Below are 23,518 nucleotides of genomic sequence, written 5' to 3' on the forward strand. Positions count from 1 at the left end.
AGCTCCTCATTTAATTCTAAAACTTGTGTTTTTTAAAAAACTACAGTAAAAATAATTAAAAATTAGATCACTATACAAGAACTTATTAATTGAAAATAATAGTTGAAACTTAGAGGAGTCAGTATTGAAGGAAAAGATTAAAAAAGAAATAACATGTCAGAAGTTTCTCCTTTCTAAACATACAAGCATCTTAAGGTACGAAAGCAAATACATCAGAAAAAAATGAAGCAGAAGCTCATAAGTGATCTGTGATCCTACAGGTCAAACCTCTCTCACAAATTACACATTATAAATTGCTATCTCTTAAAATCAACGTGTATTGCTGTACAGACTATACACAGGCTATGTGCTACCTCTTAGTAGATAAACCTTCAAACCAATCAAGTTAAGACATTTTTTCCTGGACTTCTTTTTCCCTCACGTCTTTATAAGATTTTTGTCATCCTTATGGCAGGACTTCAGCACAGGCCTTCCTAAACTCACTAATGAATGAAGATATCCACCCAAACAGCTCCTGAGAGTCTAGGTCTTGTGGCTCCCCAAATTTTACCTGTATATTTGAAAGAGAGAAATATTCAATGTTAGTATACCCAGTAATATAAACCACATCCAGGATCTAAATGAAAGTAAAAGACAAAGAGAAAAGTTAAATAACTTAATTATTATTAATAATAATTATTATAACTAGAAAATTTAGAGCTGACTAAAATCTCTAACAAGCTGACCTCCAAAACATCCCAAGTAAATGTGCCTAAGGAGTTGTCACTGAATTACCTCAGTGACATGGGTTTCTGTATAACCCAGTCTCTAAGGTTGGTCTATAAATTTGCAGCAGAGAAGGAGAAAAATCAGTAAATCATGAAGCTTCCTGGTTATGCAGTTTGTTCGATGAACCCATTCATAAAAGAAAATGTGTACATTAGGGACAAGGTTTATATTCCATGGGGGTGGGGGAGGGTACAGTAGCAGCATGTTCAAGCCAAGAAGTTTTCTTTTTCAGTCATTTTGGTCTGCAAGCAAACAAAAATATTCATAGGGAAACAAACAGTTTTGAGAGAAAAAAAAATAATTATTAAAGAGCCATCTTTCCCTGTTTTCTTCTTTCCTTCACTTGAAAAAGGTGAACAGATGGAAAGTTTTTTGAAAGATGTGAACAATATTGGCGTCGTGTCTGCTCTGCTATGAAACAAGAGGCGACAGGCAGTCAGACAAAGTTCAGCCCCAGGACAGCGATTCCTGCATTAACTAAAATCACTTCCACATATGTTCTCCAGTGCTAGGATAGGAAAGGATTTTTCCTATTAAATCTCTTGCTAAGATTTAGTTCAAGAGGTTTGTCATCATTTTCAAAGATTTCCCCTTAATGGGATCAGTGAGTTACAGAACACAACTCTGCCTGCCACAGCTTTCTAATTGAGCAGAACAAATCTAGAGAACATGCTCCAAAGGCTTCATCAAAGAGTTTAAAAAGGCATCTTGTGTTGCTGCAAGATCTTCTCTTGGTTGTGATTGAGAGCTTCTCTCTAAGTGGGGGATACAGCTCTCCTAAGGCTAAACAGCAATGAAGTTGTATTTCAGGATTTCAGATTTCAGCACAGATCCATGGAAAGGTCTGGACAGGTAGCTCTCATTATCCAAACACGTTCACTGGGACATCTTCTAACAAGTTCTAAGGAGCAAACCCTCTGCCTGGAAATCAGAAACACAGTGAAAGAAACCTCTCACACACAATCTAGTCACAGAAACATTAGCATTAGCCAGTGACACCTGGTTAAGAGTTTTGCCTGTTGTGTTCCTAATTGCACCTCCTGGGTGCTCCAAGCCCTTGATCTCTGGCACGCCTCGCCACTCACCTATGGTGTACCATCAGTTAAACAGTAATGAGAGAGGCATTTCCTGCAGCTAATGACCATCTGTGACAAGTTGATAGCCCACAGCTATACCACAGGCAGTTATCCCCAATTTATTGTTCATTCCATAGAAGTGTCACATGCCAAGGTCACTATTAATTTTATCAGCAGAATATAAAATCATAAAGGTAGGCTTGTGGATTTTTTTTTATTTTTTTTTAGATGTAGGTAGCCATGGAAAGCATGCTGCACAACACATTCCCAGACCAGACATTCCCCCAGGTAAGATGGACTATTCCTTCCTAGTGCTATTGAGATGACAGCCTGGTCTTTGATCCCCCATCCTATTTTATATTTTCTTTTCATTTTTCCTGCTTTATAAATAAGCAAAAAGATCTACCTAGCAGTAACATTATTCAGAAGAAGAAAAAAAAAAAAAAATCCATTCTAAGGAAGAGAAATACATCAAATGCCTGACTTTAGAGAATAACAGGGAAGGGCAAAAAGTAGCAGGATTAAAACTTGAGGAAACTTCTGGCTATGTGGAAAATTAAATCCTCTTCAGATGCAAATAAGAGTCTCAGATGAGAGTTTCCAATACAAGAAAAGCAAGTGAAGAGCCCCAGACACGTGTCTGCAGCACAGCATCAGACGTGTGCAGCCTCCTGGCTGCGTGTGCACAGCTGAGAGAAGCAAGGTCTGTGCAGGAGCAGTGTGACAGAGGATGCACATGCAGGTGGGCACACCCAGAACCCACTGGGCATGACACAGCTCTGCAAGCAGGCCCAGCCACACAACACTAACTCCTTCGGAAGATGAATTTTAGGAAAAATGGGTTAGTCTTCTATATCCCATGCACAGTGTCTCCCCAAATCTCTGAATTTTAAACTTGGTGAACACTTTTCAACCATTTCCACTCATGCAACTTGATTGTTAACTCTCTTATTTACACTGTGCTTCTCATCCTTTTTAATTCATGCTTTATCCCAGTCCCTCACACTTTTTTGAAGCCTTTGTCTATGTGCTATATACATATTTGGCTTGCTACCCTACACTGGGGCATTTTTCCCCATTTGGGAAAGGCTGCAAGGAGACACAAAGAAACCCTTGGACATTGTTACAGTATTACTTTCAGTGAAACATTACTAATTAAATTTCCTTGGTCAAACATCTCACTAATCTTCAATGTCTGTTCATTTAAGTCCCCAAAGGTCTTCCTGGCTGCATCTTCTGTGTAACGTTTGCCTATCATAAAAAAATGTGAACCTCTGACCAAAAATAAAAACTTTTTCTACTGTATTCTTTCTGTTCAGAGGAAAAAGTGATTGAGAAAGATAGGTACAACTCCAGTGCTAGTGTGGGTAAATAGAATAGGAACAAACAAGAATAGACCATTTCTTTATCAGAAATCTTCTGCACATGGAGTTTCCCTTCTGCTCTGTTCATTTTTAGATGTGCTACTACTAGCATCTCTATCTCAGTCTCCTTCTCACTCAAATAACAGTAGCTAAATCAATGTCCTGGACCATAAGCTTGTCACTAGAAAAAACCCTCTGTCCAAGTAGGAGAAGATATGCAGCTGCCTACACCAGCCAAAGATATAATCATTGGTAGGAACCAGAAAATATGCAGTTTTCTGTAATGTGGAAATTATAAAATTTCATTGAATTTATAAAGTGACTGAACATCTACTTTCCTTTTTGACACTTGGGCCACAGACCCTCTAAAAAGTAAGATGTAAGATATCAAGAAAACTAAAAGCCAGATTTTCATTCAAAGCATTCCACCACTGTCAGGTTTTTTTGGACAGTATAGCTATAAAGAATATGGAAGTATGGGAACTTCTTGCACTTTTTTCTTCCTCCCTTTTTTTAAAGAAATGTAGATTTATTTTCATCACATTTTAATATGATATGTACCAGTACATTGCTATAAAGCTTCTTCATTTCATCACATCTTTTTGACAGCTGGGATAGATCCCCTTCATATTTCTGAATTAAATCCTGTAATACAATAAAACTTCTTAATTTGGTATAGCAGCAAAATATTAAATCAGGAATTAAACAGCAGTGCAAACAAGATAATTCAAGTCAAAATTTTCATGCCACAAAACATTCACATTTCACAAAAGATAAGCACACATCAAGCACACACATTTCCTTGCAAATATTAAGACATCCAAGAAAAAAAAAAAGAAGCATTAATGTTAGAGAATTTTTAACTGCATCAGAACTAGATAAGTATCACAAGGTCCTAATCTCCACTCATATTTGGCATAGTCTAGCCTTTTTATATGTCAAGGAAACACTCACAGCTGCTAGTTCACAAAAAGGTGGAGACAGGCCCCTAGAAACTTTTGAAATAAATTTTCTTAATCCTAATATCTTTGTACCATATGCACTTTCAACAACTTAATATGTACTGAAGAAGCACACCATTGGTCTGACCCACGGGAGAAGGAAACTTGGGTTGATGAGATGCCGACAGTGCCCGGTGCAGCACAGCACAGGAGATGCAGGAGAGCAGAGGTGAACGTGCCCACTCCCTGGAGTGGGGCATCCCTTCACTGGAAGCAGCCCTGCTCACAAGTGCAACAGTGCTCTCGGGAGTTAACTAATTTCTCTGTACCTGAGCTAATAAGCCCTGTGCTTGGCTCCCTGACTCCTAGCCAGAACTGGGCTCCCTACAGCCAGCCCAGCTGTCTCGCTATCATGTCCTTCAACCTATCTTGTTCTGCCACTAGTATGGGCAGAATTATCTTAGATCAACCTACACTCACAATTTAGGCATTCTCTTGGATGATCTTTCTTGGATGGTCTCTTTTCCCAAGTAACAAGTAATAGGGCAAGAGAAAACAGCTTCAGGTTGCACCAGAGAAGGTTTAGGTTAGATATTGAGAAAAGTTTCTTCCCCAAAAAAGGTTGTCAAGCATTGGAACAGGCTGCCCAGGGAAGTTGTGAAGTCCTCATCCCCAAAGGTATTTAAAAAACATGTAGATGTGGTGCTTAGAGACATGATTTAGTGGTAGACCTCACAGAGTTAGGTTTACAATTGGACTTGGTCTTAAAGGTCTTCTCCAAGCTAAATAATTAAATATTTCTATGATTCTCTATAGTCTATTTTCCTCTCTGGTGGAAAAGGAAATTATTACAAGTTCATATACGCTCTGAAATTGCTTATTCCAAAATGCTTTTTGTAGGGCAACCATGGGACTACCTGTTGCTCATCCACTCCAGCCCATTTCCCTGTGAAGCAAAAGCAGGAGACACAGAAACTCTGAGAAGTCCTTCCCATGCTGCAGCTTATGGCATAGGACAGTGACTAGTTTCCCTCAAATGCTCCTGACTTCCTTCTCAGGGCATGTCTCAGCACAAACTAAGCACATTACTCATCTTTTACCTCCAGTCCACAGTAAGGCTGCAATAATATTACCTTTAGTTCCTTGTAGAACTGTGACTCCTGGGGTGCTGCCTTCATTGTCTTGGGTTTAATAAGCCGACTGCACTGAATAACGTTTTCCAGTTCTTTTTTTAAAACTAATAAAAGAGAAAGAAAATAAGATATTTCACTAGGATGAAGTTGTGTCCAAAGGACTGCAAATGACTAATTTAGGACACAGGGAAATTTAGAAGAATATGAGTCTGTAATACATTCATCTAGGAATATTAACTTTCTGTTTTGAAACAGAAATCCTGAATGAGGCAAGGGCCTTATGGAAAAAAATAGCATGTGATCACATCACAGCAACTGCAGAATGATGAAGAGGTTGATAGTGTGGCTATGCAGCAGCTGTAAATCTGACCTTTCCTAGCTCTGAGCATTGAGATTAGCAGTGAAAATAACCTTCTTCAAACCTATGTTTTTGTGTAGAAATTTCAGGGTTCCTTTAGAGAGAAAAGAACAAAAATTCCACTTTATGTAACAATAAGAAATCTTGACAGTTAGCACAAAGTACTATATCAGACTGCCACTGTGGGAGCTCTCAGGGTGTGAAATGGAGAAGAAGATACGTTCTTGGCTGCAGGGGCTTGGTCATGACCTGATCCAGGCTGAAGTCTAGCATCTTCCTCCCCTGTGCTCATGCAATACCTGCAGCAGACGAGCCCCAGGATGTGCCTTGAACTACATGGTGGGAAAGGCTGATTCAGTGGCATTCTCATTCCCTTTTTGCCCTCATAAATGAGACTCAGAAGATTTAAGTGACTACATTGGGCCCATCAGGAATCCATGCAGGGAAGAGGCCAGTCAATCGTCTCCAGTTCCCATGTTTCACTGCCTTGGACAGCTCCCAACAATTTCTGGTAGTGTCCATTGTACTGCTTTACCCATGACTTTCCAAAATTGTCCTTAAAAGGTATAGTGATTTTGGATTGCTACCAACATTGTCCCCGAAGAACACAAGTGACTGAGAGCAAATAGTGTTATTTTTAGTTACTTATGTCTTTTAAATTATTGGAATTTCTTGGAACAGAATAAAAAGTCTCTTTAGCAGCCCTGAGCTACATTCCTGGCTGACTCCCAAAGCCCAGCAGATTAAGTACAAGGGTTTTTCAAACCAAAAAGGTGAGTTTAAGTGTTATCAAAGTCCAAAGTGGGTGGTGTTGGTCTGTAATTATTCAACATCAGTGCCATAATTTCAAAAGATAGATTTTCATAAACTTTCAACGCAATGTAAGTAATTTTCATCCACTCATGCACCTTCTCTATCAGCTCTCAAACGGTACAATCTAAAATCCATCGAATTCACCAGCCACCTTATGATACTGTTCAATGGTTTGTTGTAAAAGTCTGCCAAAAATTATCTGATATTTGAACAACCTTATTCTGTTCTCTCCTGTTGAATTCACTAGTGTTGGACTGCTTTCTAGAGGAGAAGACCAGTTTGCTTCAAAGAACTGCTTGAACTTTAGACTGAGCTGCAAGATTTCTCCTGCTGCATTGCCTGCTCCCAGAGACTCCACTACAGCCGTAACTTGGATGGAACACTTGTATCACTTAACATTTGTAGTTTATTATAAACTCTATTTAACATGGGCAGTATATTTTTTAGGTTTTTCAACCACCTGGACACATTTTAATTTTTATTTTTAAAAAAAGAATCTCATAGTAACATGGCAGGTTAAAAGTATCACCATAGCAACATTTTTCCTCAATGTTTTGAATCTTTACCTCTCTTCATAAACTACAAAAGTGCAATGAAAACCTGTTCCAAATGACTGCACAAAGTATGAAAATCTTTCTCTGAATTTAGAAACCAAATTTACATACCATCAACTTCAGCACTGAGGCCCTTCATGGAAGCTGGAAAGGAAGAGAGAGGGAAAAACATGCTACTGAGTACCATTCGTATTGTGAGGATGAGAGTTCCCACAGAAGTTGAAGGACTTTGGTTTTTATTTGTTGATTATTTTTTCCCCCTCCCTTCTCTTACCATCAGGAACAGCTTCAAATTCTGTCAACTCCAGAGAAAATTTGGCCAGATCAGGCTCATGTAAGAAGATCTGTTCCACAAGGGCATGAAGCAAGGTGAATGTTCTCTCTTTACCACGCAACAGAGGTAGCTGCAAACAGAATAGACCAATAATTGCCAGACTGAGCTATTATACTAAAAAATAAAATAAGAAAAGAACAGCAAGGATGTTGATAGCTTCCAGGTAAATTTGACAAGAATAGAAAACAATGAAATTAAACCTCTTTTCAATCTGCTATTTCACCAACATTCTTGATTAAGATCAGCTTTACACTTTCATATCTGTTGACCTTCCTTGTTCTTTTGTGTCCTCTTATTGACACAGGTCTTTTTTAACTTAAGGTATCCTAAGTGATTTTAGCCAATTTTGGACCCCCAAGTGGAGTTATTATTCCTTTACACTTAAAAGCAGTGTGTTGTGTTCACAAAGATAGCAAAGTTCCTTAATTGAATCTGGGAAGATGCTCTGTGGCAGAAAATTATTTTGTAGGCATTTTTCATTATGATAGATGTGGTATTACAGCCATTATATATATTTTTAAAAAAGGAAACAGAAAAAAAAATGCAAGCTGTGCCTCAGAATTGTCACTAGAGTTATAAATCACTCACTCATATATTAAAGTCTCCAGATGGGAAAGATACCTTACAAAAACAAAATAAAAATCTTTCCCTCTTCTATTTACAGATCAGGCATAATCTTAGAATAGTGTTAAAGGTACAAGGCAGCTTGGGAAATTTCTATCTATTTCTTACTTTTTAGGATAAGAATATGATGCTCTGCCACTGTTAGGTGGAGGAGGGGAAAAAACCCTGCGCTCAGTAGCAGCACTTTCTGATGGCAAAATCTGATGAAGAAGGGAAAGCAATTTCCTTAGAATTAATGGAAAACTCAGCCTAATGTCACACACAGTAGGTCAGCGAAGAGACAATTAGAGAACTAAGAGCGAGGTGATGTTCCTTGTAGAGTAGATCTCTGTCAGGAAAGAGTAAAGACCACAACTGCCACATTCATCTCCTATTCAATCATCCAGGAGAGCAATGATGGGGGGGTGAAAACTGTTGCAGGCTAATTTCACTCTCTTTTAGTTTATTCATTTGCATTCTACTTGATTTACTTTCTACTTTACCTTAAAATGGCATTGTACCACTTGTTGCAAAAGACCTTTGCACTGGAGTGAAATGAATTGGGAGTGCCACAAGAGTGGCAGTACCCCAGAAGAAATGTCATAGTTACAGCTTCTGACCACAGTGAAATCACGTGGATCCATACAACAGTGCTGCACAGAACTGCAAAATGCAGTATATCTAAACTTCCATCTAAACAGGGGCCTGCAACTAAAATGCCTCTTCTAGCCAGAGGATCTGGCAGTCAGGGCAGTCAGTATTTTGATGTTCTGCCTCATTAGAAACACAGTGTGTTCAACACCACAATACCTCTATCGAGCCAGTGCTGCTGTCTAAAATGGGGAAATGCATCTTGTTATACCACACATTAAAGAACACATTGTTAAACAGGATTTTGTTTCTACTCTTACCAAGAGCAGCTGTTAAAATGTTAGCTACTCATTAAAAATTATTGCCTTTCCCCACATTCCAGGCAAAACTGAGTTATTAATGGCATACATAATGGCTGACATACTTCAGAATATGATGATTTTAATGACACAAAAAATACATACTTTTGTCAAGGATGACAGTCGGAATCCTTTAGCCTTCTCTTTTCCAGCCTTTTCATTTAAATGGTTCCCAATGGCTAAAATGTACTCCAAAACAGCAACAAATTTCTGGCTGGATTGCAGTTGCTTACTCGCTTGGATTTTCTGGTTTATTAGCTGAAAAACACAAATCTTCCCCCAGTTCAGACTGAAAATGTGAGCAAAACAATGGTGCCCATGTCTTCTCTTTGCCAAAGCTATGTTATCCCCCCTTGAAGCCAGTCACACCTCAGCTGGTGGATACCTTCCTACTCAGCTTCCCTGGGGGAACAGGCCACAGGGGTTTTCAGAAAGGGCCAGTGAAAAGTCTCCCACCAACATAAAGCTAGTGTTGGCACAGTTATTCTGCCCCCGATGGAGGTCACAGCATTTCTGACTGCCAAACCAGTCCTGCCAAAACAGCTTCAACCTCATCTCTTAAAAATGCTTCTGAAAAAAAACATTTTGCTCTCTGAATGGCACCAGATTGCACCAAATGTCAGGCATCAGGGGAAGCAGATAGCCTAAAGCCTAAAGTTTTTCCATCCTTTACTTCCCTCCCTCCTGTTTTTACCAGTGTGAGTCTGTTATCTTACCAAAATTCTTAGCACAGTTTCCCCCTAAGGAAGAATAAAAATTTCCTGTAATCAAACTCAGTATCAATTCCTGCTTCTGCAGGGAAGTCACCTCCCTTCTAGGGCCATAGATACAAGAGGTGGTTTGGGTTTAAATTAGGACATGTATATTTTTTTAGCACCACACCTCACTTCAGTTACCAACACACAAATTTAAAAACAGGGAAGGGGTGAAATGTGGAAGAGATGAAAGCCATTGTTAAAATATTTGTAGCCTGTCACAGGGTCAAAGGGTGCTGAAAGCAAATATTCAGATTGTTCTTTAGAATTTTAGGTGCGTAATCTATGGTTTACAAATGTGTCAGCATGCACAAGTTAGAAAATACTCAGACAACTAATCAGCTCTTCAATGAGCATTAAATATGCTTCAAAGATAACAGTATATATGTTATCTTCCAAATATTCAAATATTTGGGTTCAGTGGAGGACAGCAAATGTGAAGCATTGCACCAGGCAGGGTCAGATATCCATCCATCTCCGCAGTGTTCCCATCTGTTCCTCTTCCAAGTTTTGTTCACTGTTACTATGGTTTTAATCACAGCCACACAAAGAACAACAAATCAGACTTGCAGAACTCTCAAATTTTGTTTTCATTCCCATGCATAAAGAGAGCAAAACCTTCAAAACATTTTAATAGAAACAGAATTGTGTTTAAATACTTTGATTTGAATCAAAGCATATACAAACCCTGGCAGGTAAGGCAGTGGTTTGGAACAAGAAGGTGCAGACCATGAGACTGGAACACAGTTTATTTGCCTCACCCCAAAGTTATTGACCTCACCCCACCCCTAGGTCATCCTGAAAAAGTCAGAAAGGGACTAGAACTCTGGTTTGCAACATTTAATTTCAGTACAGTGATCCTTAAGGTAAACAGCCTCCTTCAGTCTTCTGAAAGTATTAAACATCTGTGAGATGCTGGTCAAATAAAGTTGCTTTAAGTATCTATGACTTTAAAATTATTCTTTTAGCTAGAGGGACAAGAAGGTCCCCAAAAAAGGAATTGCATTTTAATGGTGAAATTTACTCCTGTCTTATCACTGGCCAAGAAAAGAGGAAAGTTTAACGACCTCAAACAAAAATTTGGAATTCCTTTCCTGTTCTTTTCTCCCCGCTTGGTGAGTGTCTATTCCATTGCCAGGCCTATTAACAACTGCTTCCTGAACCTCAGTGGAACAGGGATAATATTAATTGCATGTACATGTTTATACATGCATATCGTAGCTCTCACGTGCTTCCAGCTTTTTTTTTAACCGTGTTTTGTTTTGAACCAGTACTGTGGAACACTTTCATTAACAAAACAGTAAAATTGATTGGATTCCCAAAAGCATTCCAAATATACCAGCCTAGTGCTGCTGCATTTCAGATGCAGCCTGTTTCTAACAGTTTCATGTCGTTTACCATTCCTTGGCTATCAGAGCCATGACCTATAGAGAATTTCAAAAATTTTGTGTGTTACTTTTGAACAGTGCCATGGAATGTTTTTTGGGTTTTTTTCTACCATTAGGCTGCCTGGATTATTACACTATGAATTGCTCACATTATGGACTGTGAGATATTTTGCCCTTTTTTTTTTTTAAGGAAAAAAAAAAACAAAATTTTCTCAACTACACCACTTTGAAATATATTGAGGCCACTTGGCCCTCTACAACCTAACTGGTAGATTTTGACTACAACCACACTATCAAGGAGTCATGTTACTTACAGGCTCCAAATCTCTCATGCTCACAGGGAGCTCACGTATGGTAAGCAGGAGATCCAGCCTCTGGCCTAAGTGGGGGATTTTGCACATCTGCATAGAATGGAACAGAAAAAGTATTAAAACCAAAACATGCACATATAAGTTTAATAATTTCTTAATTCATCTGCACTATAGTTTTCCTAATTTCTGTGCTCATTTATTAATTTTATTCTAGGCCTTAAGTCTGTAGATATATGATAGCAACTATAAAAACCATATACCTGAATGTTTCATTTGCATATGCAAATTCAATAAAACACTGTATGCTTGTGGGGTCAGACACTATTAAAATCAATGACATTCATTTCTTGTGGACAAGAATAGTTAAATGCATGTAATTTTACACTTAAAGATTGTGGATCTCAAAATAAATCAGTTTGGACGAAGAAGAGGATGCCTGACTTGGAGAAGCAAAGGGATCCTACAGTTATCTTCGTAATATCTACATATCTCAACTCTTTATCAGATAAATCCTCTAATTCTGACTGAGATTGTAAATTTAAATTTGAAACAACAGCTTCTTGTAGTGGTTTTATCTAGAAAAGAATGTGCTAGAAATAGCATATGATGTCTTTTAATACTGTGTCTTCTTACCTCTAACATAAACTGATCAACCACATGAAGCTCTGAAGGAGATCCCTTGAATGACTGGTACCTTTCTGCATCTTTTGGTGTTGGCATGTATCTGTAAAACAGCAAATGAAAATTAGATGGCCTTTTCCCTTCATTCTCAATTGCTGTAACATAAAACAATCATTCCATTCCATGCATCAGAATTTTGTACTGTTTAGTGTATTTTACATAGTGAATATTTATTCTTTAACCATTGGAACTTCACAGACATTTGAACCAACTATGCAATGGAAAGCAGAATTATCTGCAAATACTTTGGATGAACCTTCCAAAACCACATAGAAACAATGTACAGTTTCTGAGCAGTTATGGCCATGCTGGCTTAGCTTGTCTCCAGCAATATCTTCCTTGAAAAATGAGCACAGCAGCAGACTCATGCTCTGGTGTGATTAACCAGCAGGCCCCACAGTCTGACCCAGTCCTGTCTCTAAAACTTTAACTGCTGATGACACAAAAGTGGGCAATGATGTTTCTGTGTCTCTAAGCACTGCATCATACCCAAGATCCATTTCTTTGTCGTGATAGCTCCTAGAGACCCACAGCTTTAGTCCTTCTGCATAAAGTAACAGAATATTCTCCCACAGTACTCCAGAGCTGCAGATTTTTACAAAACTGACATGTATAAATATGCCTCCACTTGGAAAAATAAACTCACATCACCACAGGAGAGTTCCCCTCTCCTTTGGAGACCCTCCTGCCTGTCTGACTGATACTCTGTAGTATTCTTACTATAACTTAAAGACAAAAAATTGAATCAATGTTATAGCTAACACATGAGAAGGAGCATTAAGAATCTTAAATGAGTATTTAAGCCTATCATCTTCTTTCTCTGCAAGCAAACTACTAAATTTGTATGTGATTAAACATACGTGGGGACAGATACATGATTTCACTGTTAGGAAATACATTAAAAAAAAATTTATCATGTTAAACAAGAAAAAACAAGAGTGGTTTAGGGTTTTTTTACTGTTGTCAATTCAATATGACACTTCAGGTGAAGAACTGGTGAAGTCTGAATTATTAAATATATATTAAAGGAGATTACAAAATAATCCATTCACTCTTCATCATCAAGAAAAAAAAAGAATTCACATTTAAAATTAACAGTTATCCATTGGCAAATGAAAGATTTTTTTATTTATCATTAAAAATAGCTTAACTTTTTAAGCACATTGAGAGAACACTTTTGTTAAAGCTGACAGCAAATATCTTCATTTAATCAGAAGTCTGATATTCCAAACTGTTTTAATTAATTTCAATTCATACACATAATACATTATCTAGAAGGTTTAATGCTTACAGCACTAAACAATGGAAGCCATGAAAAAGGAAGCACACGAATATATGAATGCATTCCATAAATATCTTTTTACATGAATGCAGCTCTAAAGGAGTTTGTGCAATGAAAAATCTCACACTGTTATGAAACATTAAGTTTATAGAGACAGAGAATGCTTTGCTATTGATTTTAAGACATCAGGATAAAGAATCATTCAGAGCACTATGGAAAGGTTTCTATATCAAAGTAAGTCCTGAAGTTTCTAATAATATTCCACCACCTTCACTAACCTTCACTGGATACATGAGCAGAACATTTTGCTCACTGGTCACAGTCTTGAAAATGTAAACTTGGTTTTGGCTTGAAATATTTTTCATTTTACAATAGTAGAATTCAGATCTCCTGCTCAGGCAATAATGACAGGTATAATTTGCACAGAGATGAGTTTTCCAGTCCCTGACTATCCTGTTTAAAGTCCTGTCATAACCACAAGTTCTCAATTAACTGGAGGCCACAGTTTTCAATGATAAAATTTTCCACCATGGCACCTAAATCAAGTGGAAAGGCCTAAAAATGTGCTAAGTGTCCTGCTACTTGTATCATGCCAACTCCACTACAGTACGAATGAAACTTCTGAGTGCTGATGTTTCAAGACAAGTGTCTGCCCCTACAATGAGGTTTCTGAGTGGGAGCTGCAAGACTGAACTACTTTGGAAATCCAGCACTCCATTCTGCAATGCATCTCATGTATTTCATTTTTTATTTTATGTAATGTGTTTTAAACTGCTGGGGTGGGAAAAACAGGCTTCCTTTTACTTCAAGATTTGCATATGCATTCCTAGATTTTGGCAATAAATAATACCAGGAACAGAATCCTTGATCCTATATAGCAATGCAGCATCCAATAGCTCCTACACATTCCACTGCTATAAAAACGTCCTTAGTATTATTGTTATCAGAGGAAGACTATGAAACCTTTAAGGAAAAAAGAAAAATCTCTCAAGCATCATTGCTATCATTATTAGAACTATTATTGTCTGATGGTAAAGAGCCAGATGCTATAAATCAGTCTCAGAGTTGTTACACTAATTTCAACAACATGGAGATCCTGGGCTGAATCTGCAGCACTGTACTAGGGCTTGAACAACAGTGTGTCCAGTGTTTTCTTTCAAGCATTGATGTGAGCAGAGGCTGCCCTCATAAATTGGGATGGCCAGAGGTCAAGAGCTCTGCTGTGCTGCAGGACTGGAGGCATTTCTCACTTCTTCCAGCTCTGCGATGTCCATTCCAACCCAAACCATTCTATGATTCTATAATTCTAGAACACTTAAATACTCAGTGTCTTGTCCACATCCCTTCATACTTCAGGCAAACATCGTACAAGCAATCTCACACAATGACATTATTTCCATACACTACTACCTGTCTGTCTTCCTGTTCTCATCACATTCTAAGTACAGACTTGGTTTTCCAGACTTTAACATGACTCTTGATGCACTGATGGGGATCAGGATTTTAAGTGCAGAATTAAACACATTCCACGAGAAGTGTGCTCTTCAGCAGCAAAACTGAGTATTTACTTCTTCAATTTCTTTGCCAGTATCATCTTTTTGCAAGCTCACTCTAGCAAAAAAACTCAAATTTTTTCTCAGTTTGAACCAAGAAACGATTTCACATCAAATTTTCCTATGAATATGTATAATTAAATGGTACAGGTATCACCTGGGGACTGGGATGTATAACGGACACTACTCTAGGATCTCACTTCTTTCCTTTCTTTCCCAGTCTTAAACCATTCAAAGATATACAATCCAGTTCCTACAAATTTCACAAGCTAATAGTTTTCGTACACTCCTAAAATCTATTTGTCTCCACGTAGTAATACAGTTTCTGTAGACCCTCAGAAATACTGATATTCTTAATATCTCACAATCCCATGAAGCTCCTTTAACACTTTTCTGGCTTCCTCCTCTCCAAACCAGTTTATAAATTTGGAACAGGATTCCATTTGTCTATTTCTGATTTTCTAATAGACAGTAAGTTTGTAGTAAGAGGTGGTGTGAAGTTTTCTCATGAAGTTAGACCTGCTCACTGCCACAACTTACTCTTTTACTAACTCTGCTCCTTGTAACAAGTTCACAAAACCATGTCAGATTTGTTGTCATTTCTTGTAATCACCTTTCATACATGTCATAGGAAAAAGTGATATTTTGGGGGCATGGTCTAAAATCTCAGTTGCAAGGACTGAGATTTCTGCGTGCAGCCCTAATATTCTATTCACAGACAGGATAGATCCATTGTTACAGTAGCATCTTTCCTGAACTTCACATTATTTGCAGAAGATTATTCCTTCTCCAAGAGGTAAGATATATTATAAAGAAACTATTGAACCCCAAAGATTACCTTCTTAGTGCTGTAATCTGCTCATCTGTAAGTCCACCACTCTCTTCATGTATAATGTATAGTTTTTCTTTCAGCTCACTTGGTTTTATATGGAAGCTTTTAAGAAAGATGTCTGGAGGAAAATTATTCTTAGATTACTTGGAAGAAAATGCTCAAGGGAAGGAAAAAAAAAATCACCAAAACATTTCATATTTACTTTCCATATTAAAAAAAAAATCCACCACACTCCAAAACTTAGTAGCTGCTAACACTACAGCAAAACCTCAGCTTTGTATTTTCTTTACACAGACATAGCAGTAGCCAAGCAAAAATGTATTTCTGTATTTCTGTCAGAACATAATCAATGTTTAAAAGAGAACTATTGAGATACTGCTATCATAAGCAACTCAAGTACTAGCTCATATTTATTTCTCTTGTACTCAGCTCAACAGTAAAACTATTTTTTTCCAAATAACAATGCAATGTGTTGGCATAGTAAAATATTTTGAAGATCAAATAAATTAAATTTTCCATTTATTTAGGTTTTGTTTACATGCTTTGTTTAATTTCCAAGGTTCAAAACAAGGTAGTTAAAGTCCATGCAAGAAAAATTACTCCTAGAATGAAGGCATCCTGAGAAACAGAAGTGCTTCCTTTTTCCACACTGCCTGATATTCTAAATTCTGATTAAGAGTTTTTGTAATGTTTAAGACTTTGGTGCTGGCACAGGGCTGGCTCATAGTATGCATTATGATAGGAAATGGCAATAAGACTTCTCTTCCCAAACAGGTGAAGAACCATTTGTAAGGCTGTTGCTCCCAAAAAGACTACTTTGTCTTGCCAGTTACTCTTTAATTAGTGTTTGCTCCATCATCATTACCAAAGGATGAAGGCAAAAAAGGAAGCACAGGGAAGTGAACAGAGGGCATCAACAGAGAACGCAAAAAGGTTTAACTGCTTCTTGGTGTGGGCAGGAGACAGAACTCCTGTGAGCAGCACAAGAGGACTGGGAAGGAGAATTCAGGAAGGATGTGGTGTATTATTTACCTTTTTTTTTTTTTTTCACTCCTTCTAAAAAAGAACAGAGTTTTTCAAGTTAAAGGAACTTGCTGTGACCCACCATCTGTTAATGGTTCTCACAAGAGTTGGCCAATGGAATACACACCATTTATTCCTCCTCTGACACGCCTTCCACACATTTAAATTTGTTATAAGATCTAACTATAGTGCTAAGCCTCACAGAATTGTCTCTCTTCCCTTCTTACACTATTTATGCCCTCTATCTTTTGCTTCCCTATGCCTTTCAGACCATGTTTCCCTTCAGGAGGGGACATGTCCACGGACCTTAACAGAGTGCACAGCTCAGAGTGAAACATTGATGTGAAATTCTTCACTACCTGTCTACAAAGCAGTTGATGTTTTCTTGAATGTTTTCAGTAGTTGAAATTAGCTGCTGCATAAATGCTAGTTACTAGAATTAGTGAATTACCACTAGGTAACAGCATTTGAATTTAGTGTGTAGATGTCTCCAAACTCTCGTTTTTCACTTGTGCTCCAGAAATCAAGGAATTCTGGAGTTTTATCTTTCTCTTTGTTAATTTAAGAACTGTGATTTGCAATACACTTGCAGGAAGATTAATTGGAATTCTCAGGATCAAATTAACTTTTGATCCAAGTAATGTCCATTATAATAAGTATATGCCAAAAATCTCACTTATGGGACTTTAAGGATAAGATTAAGGAATGGATGCAGAATGTGTCAGCAAAAAAAAAAAAAAAAAGTTGTTAAAGGAACAGGATCAAAAGGAAGAATTGTGCTATCTGCAAACCAAAAGAGAAATTTCCTCAAAGAAATGGCAATAATTTCATAGATAAAAGTGCTATTACAGGATTATTTTTATCCACAACAGCAGTTTTGTGTCATTCACTTCCTTTTAACCCTTCAAACTGTAAGTCAACAGATGCAATAATTCCAACAAGTAATCTCCATTTATAGTTTCCAATTAAAACTTTACACAGTCTCCAATGTATATTCTTTCTTATCAATATTCATTAAAATTAAATCCTTAAAACTTCAAAATTAAGCCCCAAATTCTTTACATATGTGACATTTCTTAAAACAGTGCTAGTTTATAGAACTCTTTTGGAAAGCCATTTCTGTAGTAGAAATTAGTCTTTGAAGAACAATTACTCTTGCTCCCTTAATATCTACCACTTCTCATAAAAATAGTTGAAAGATCTTTATATAATTTTATTAATAAGAACTATGTGTTGAATTGCTTCATTAGCTATGAAAGGCTGTTCTAGGTCAAGCCTTTGCCAGAATCATACCTGGGACACAAGAAGGAAGGATTCTGGTCATGATCATTCAAGACATCTGTTCGCAGTCTATGCTATTGGTCAGACAAAGCCCAAGGGAGTTCTTACAACCTGGCTTGTAGCTATCTATAAAGGCTTCTTACAACTCATCTACAGTTACATTAATATTCTTGAATTCAGTGTAGGAGAGAGACTGAGAACAGTACTCAAAGCACTAGCTAACTGTTTCTGTTGACCTCTTTTACCTGGCCAGCCCACAGATTTTCAAAAGTCTTTTAAAGTGTCTGAAAGTCTTGAAAAGTGTCTTAACATAAACTTCATGGGCACCATACACGATTTTACATTTCTGCCCCAAGACAACAGCATCACAGCTTGATGGTATAACAACATGTGGTGTACAAGAAGAAAAGGTTGGTGCTTCTACTCTACATCATTAAGGACCACATTTAGAGAAACTGAGCTATGAGGTCTGTTTTTATAAGTGAGTACAGGGACAGAGAAGTAAAAGATGATCTAGACACAAGCTTGTCTCCGTTGTCTATTGAATATCAGAAAGTACAAACAGAAAATGCATACAGGGCTCACCCCAGGCTTCCAGACAGGAGTACACAGTTCTTAATGCACTTACTGAAGTTATGTGCAACTTTTCGATCTAGCATGATGTGTTGATTCACTGAAGGTTCATTTCCTAAAGATACTGCCATGTCTTGGATCTGGAACTGATCACAGAGTCTGGATACATCTATTTTTTTCTTGCATGGCTCACATGATGCCCAGATAGATTTAGGAATCTAAAAATACAGGATTGACGAGGTAAACAAAAAGCCAAATGAACAGAGTCACTTTGCTCCATGCAAACATATAGAAGGGCATCCAGGCTGGTTTGTGGCTCAGCTGTACTTCTGTGATAACTCTACATATAATACACTCTACAATTTCATTGTTTTCAACAGCTACCACTACTTTTATCCTCACCTTATCACAAGGAACAACATCCCAGTGAAAAGCTTTTGTTCTCTTTGTTGATGGAGAAAGGTTGCAGGGCTGTGGCAACACAGGTGGGGCTGGTGGTACCTCTGCCACACTTCTGGGAAGTGGAAGAGATGGTGGTGCTGGGGCTGCTTCCCCCTCTGCGGCCTTTGTTTGGAGGCTTGGAGACCTGATCAGGCTGGTTGTTGGAGAACTTGCACCCAAGTGGAGGGCTTCCTCTTTCTGTTCATTCAGAGGTACAGTAAAGTCCTCATAATCTGCTTCGGGGGAAACGCACCCTTGAGATCCCTCCTGAGGCAGTGAAGCATCCTTGCATTGTGGACAGTACCTTTCTATGAGAGACACCCACTCATTCTGCAGCCTACAAACATCCTCTGTCCTGTTATTCTGGACAGTAAAGGGTATTCGAAACCTGAAATTTAGGAATGTCATATATAAATGCAAGGAAGTGTAAATAACATGCTGACTAACAGAACCAAAGATATTTCTTATTTAAGCAGAATGATGTTCAGCAGCTTTATTTGTCAAAGGAGTCCAGTGCTGCTGACTCTGACCTTTTCAGACAGAGTTAATTGCTTACGTGTCTCGGGTTAGAGAGTTGAGGTTTTGCCATGTATTGACTTTGTGGTGCAGTTACCTTCTAGTTCCTCTTCTCCACCTTGGGGGAAGGTGAACAACGTGTTATGTCTTACGTGCTTGTTGCACAAGCTAGTCAGAATCTTTTCACACATCTGTCCTATCAAGCTGAATGATACATCAACTAGCTCCAGACATGGCAGCAAGATAAGTCTTTGTGGGCAATATTTCAATATATCTTCTCAATCCCACAATGTGGTGGTACCTTTGATTCCTCCTTTAAATACTCATCAAATCACTGCATAGCAACAGGAGAGGTTATCTGTGTAATTCTGATGACCTTATTTCCCCACTGTTGTGTTTTGTTGTGAGACACTGAGATTTTTCTGTTGCTTCACCTTGTTTTCAGCTGTTCTGCTTTAACAAATTATTACCAACTATACTTACAAGTAATAGTGTTCTTTGGTCTGGACTGAGAAGGTACTGCATCCGTTCTCCTTGCTGACACTCACATCACCCCCTGACAAATTAATTGTATTTGTTATAGGGTCTGCATTCTTGTTCTGTCCTCCCAGACTTATGGAATATAAAGTCAGTTCTCCTTCCCGTAGCTGTACCAAGTACCTGAAGGACAAGGAATGGAGATACAATTCATTCTTCGCTGACTACTTATTAGTCTTACTTACTACTTACTTAAATCCTTGCCTTTGTCAGAGCACCTTCTCACATTGATAAGTCTCCACATCTTTACAGCATCTTCCATGAAACAGTCAGAAAGTATCAATACTAAAGCATAAAACCTTTGAGTTGAGGTCTTCTTACTCTCATCTGACACATAAGTAAACTGTGTCATAAAACATGAACTTCCAGTCTATCATGCCTAATGAGAGAGACAAATTAAGGAGATCTGACTATCAACTAAAAATCACCCTCATCCTGTTAATTTGATAGCAACACTCTGTTCCTCCCACTCCATTTATGCCTCTCATTTGTTTGGGATAGTGGGTCTGTTTGACTATGAGCTTTTAAATGTGTGACTGTGTGACTGAGCAGTGAATAATTTGACAAGGTTTCAAAGTTTCTATGTCTTCCAGGTTCCACTGCCATTATACTACAAGTAAGCCACCGTAATACAAGTTAGTGCTCAACCCTATAGTCCAACAACTTTCCCTCTTGGAAACACCTCTGTGCGTGCTCTTACTCCATGAGGATTGATCCTGGTCCCCTTTCATTCCTACAGATCACTTGGCAGGAAATGGTCAAAGCATCTGCTCTCAAGGGTTTCCATGAGAAGTGACTGTGCCAAATTTTGCGTATAACCTACTTACATGGCAAATTAAGCCTGGTAGAAATTGCCTAACCATACACAGTTTCTATTACAACAGAATCTTCTGCTTCAGCCTCTCCTCTAGGATTCTGCTCTGCTGCTTATATCAAGGGTCCCACATTCAACAAGCGGGGCTTCACCGTACCTGACTTTTATTCTTATTTAAGCTTTTGCATTCTCATTTTTCTTGAGGGATACTGCATTTCTTTATCATTCTGACAGTTCTATCAGACATTTATCTTCCTCCACCCTCTTTTCAAGGTATGGCTAGTTGATTAAGGTGTTCTATGAGGAATTTAAATAAGTTGAACTGGTCCAGAAGAACTAAACATAAAATATAAATTGCATCTATTCCCACAAAAGCAAAGAGATAAGAATTGTTTAATGGAGCTGGCAGTTATATTGATCTCTCCTTTCTTTAAAGCAGGGACTTATAGTTTAATCGTATCTCCAGATGTTTCCACCATTATTTACTTTGCCAAAAAGAGAAGAGAGGATTAATATCAAGAAGAAAGCAACAAGGGCTTTGCTTCACAAGATAAACAAAAATCAATTTTTGTTTCTTAACAAACGTGCTAAACGTTGCAAAGTAACAAATCCTGGGACACACTTGAGGATAGTGTTTACAAGATATACAGTGGTAGCCTTTTAAAAGCAATTAAAATTCTTTTCTGTGAACTGTGAAGTCTTTTGAGATAATTGCCCTGTGCAGATAATTACAATGTTAATTTTTTTCATTCATTTTTGCTAGGCAGATTTTTTTTTCTCTCTCTCTCCTTTGATAGTATAAGCAATGTCCAGATATTTTAGGGAATGGTTCAGGAAGGATGGATTTTCTGTAAGATGGATAGCAAACTATGCAAAACCATTGTGGCTGGTTCACTAGTTTAGTAACTGAATAAGCAGAAGCAAAAGTTATGCTTATCTGCAATGGCTCAGGGGCTGAATGAAATGGTGGTGACTGAATAACGTTTCCTGTCTCTGAAACCATCACCCCATTAGGCCACCATGGTTGGTCACCCCACAAGAGGGAAGTTCAAAACATTACAATAATTAATTATTAATCTGGGGGCAGCCATTTGGCCAGTGTGGATCACTGTTCTCTAGCAGGATTTTTATACTCCTTAAGTGCTTTGCCATTCTTTTTCTCCCTTTCCTTATGGCTGAAAAAGAAGTAAAGACATAAACAAAGAAGTCCATTAAAATCATTCTAGCACCATCATCATTATACCCTTGTGTTAGTAATGCACACAGCAGTCTCTAGCACACACCAGAACTTCATTTTGTTGCATACCACGATTGCACTACCAGTTAATTTCCATGTTTTCATCTCATGCAGGTTTGGCGTCTCAGTTTAACTTTAAAAAGCAACTAAATAATTAACTTAATATTGGCAAATTAAAAACTTCAAGTATTCATGAGGAATTTTAACAAAATCCACAACCCAGAAGTCTATGAAAGTGCAGTTCATACTTCACCCATTCAGTGGATGTAAAAGTCTTCTGATGCAAATCCAGCAGTCCTTCATGCAGCACATCACATTCCGTGGGTCTTCCAGAGCAGGACTCTGCTCGTCTCTTGTACGAGTTGCTCTGTATAACTCTGCTCAGAAGGTAAGTTATCTGTATAATAAGTGGCATGAGACAGAGTATATTTTCCATGTTAATTCCCTTGAATAAAACATTAATATGTGGATTTTTCAAGTATAAAAATGATAGACAACACTATAAGCAGCAGCCAAACAGGTAAAATAAATTAACATAAAATAAATGCAGTCTTTCTATGATGCTAAACTACTTAACTGCAATTTGGTTTTATGCCCACAGTTCTAAACCTGTCAGTGTAAGGAGAATAACATTTTATTCTGGAGGGGTTACTGTAAAACATAATTTTACTTTAATTCATATACAAAGCCATCTAGTACAAAGTTTCTATTCAGTTCAGTTCAAGCCCAAGTAGGACTTGATTGATTTAGCTTGAATTCTCAAACAAACCCAGCAAAACATGAAGGTCTGTCTGCAGCTGAAAGTAGCATGAGATGAGAGTGAATTTGAGGCACTCTTTTTGTTATACAGTGCCACATTTAACTGTTCTTGCTAGAGGATACATATATCTTTTTGAGCTCATCTGCTAAATGTGATCTATTTTGAAAATTAAGCTAATCAGCCATGAGGTACTGTTCATCTGGAATAAAAGTTCTGCACATGGAACAAACCATTAAATTTCACAGGGGTTGAATCCCTCTACAAAAAAGCTTGGGTACAAACTCTTCCATGCTTTTTGGGAGTTTGTGTCTCAACCTCAGTTGTGCAGCTGGCCTCAGCATCTCAGCAGTGGGATGACACAAACTCCAAGAGCTGATCACCTCTGAACATGAGACAACTGCATTCAGGTGAAAAGCTAGTGCTAATGTCACAACTCGTTTCTCAAGTTTCAGTGCAATATCTAATTACCTATCTATCTATTACCTATCTAAATCTAGTATTTAATTGAACCTAGACCTCAAAAGGAGCTGAGGCCTCAAAGTGAAACAGTTTGTACAAAATCCAGCACCACTCAATCATTTAATTGAATATCTAGTTGCACCTAGGCTGTCTTCCTCTAATAATTTTATTTCAGTGTATT

At 37.9% G+C, this 23,518-nt stretch overlaps 1 protein-coding gene across 1 annotated transcript in view; it reads right to left on the bottom strand.

Moving 5' to 3' along the window:
- Positions 1-483: 483 nt before the first annotated feature.
- Positions 484-23,518, bottom strand: part of LOC103770550 (formin-like protein 17) — a gene marked incomplete at its 3' end in the record, with an annotated part of 29,754 nt that continues 6,719 nt past the window's right edge. Inside the window, exons 5-17 of the mRNA XM_008937815.1 lie at positions 22,367-22,515; positions 20,014-20,190; positions 18,976-19,402; positions 18,629-18,791; positions 12,676-12,754; positions 11,982-12,072; positions 11,352-11,438; positions 9,000-9,152; positions 7,282-7,411; positions 7,119-7,151; positions 5,283-5,386; positions 3,770-3,853; positions 484-550 (exon numbers count right to left, since the gene is read on the bottom strand). Of these exons, the coding sequence (XP_008936063.1) occupies positions 484-550; positions 3,770-3,853; positions 5,283-5,386; positions 7,119-7,151; positions 7,282-7,411; positions 9,000-9,152; positions 11,352-11,438; positions 11,982-12,072; positions 12,676-12,754; positions 18,629-18,791; positions 18,976-19,402; positions 20,014-20,190; positions 22,367-22,515 (1,744 nt within the window). The remainder of the gene's footprint in view (positions 551-3,769; positions 3,854-5,282; positions 5,387-7,118; positions 7,152-7,281; positions 7,412-8,999; positions 9,153-11,351; positions 11,439-11,981; positions 12,073-12,675; positions 12,755-18,628; positions 18,792-18,975; positions 19,403-20,013; positions 20,191-22,366; positions 22,516-23,518) is intronic.

This window comes from Merops nubicus, unplaced genomic scaffold (assembly GCF_000691845.1).
Source record: "Merops nubicus isolate BGI_N331 unplaced genomic scaffold, ASM69184v1 scaffold8373, whole genome shotgun sequence".
In the NCBI taxonomy this organism is placed as follows: domain Eukaryota; kingdom Metazoa; phylum Chordata; class Aves; order Coraciiformes; family Meropidae; genus Merops; species Merops nubicus.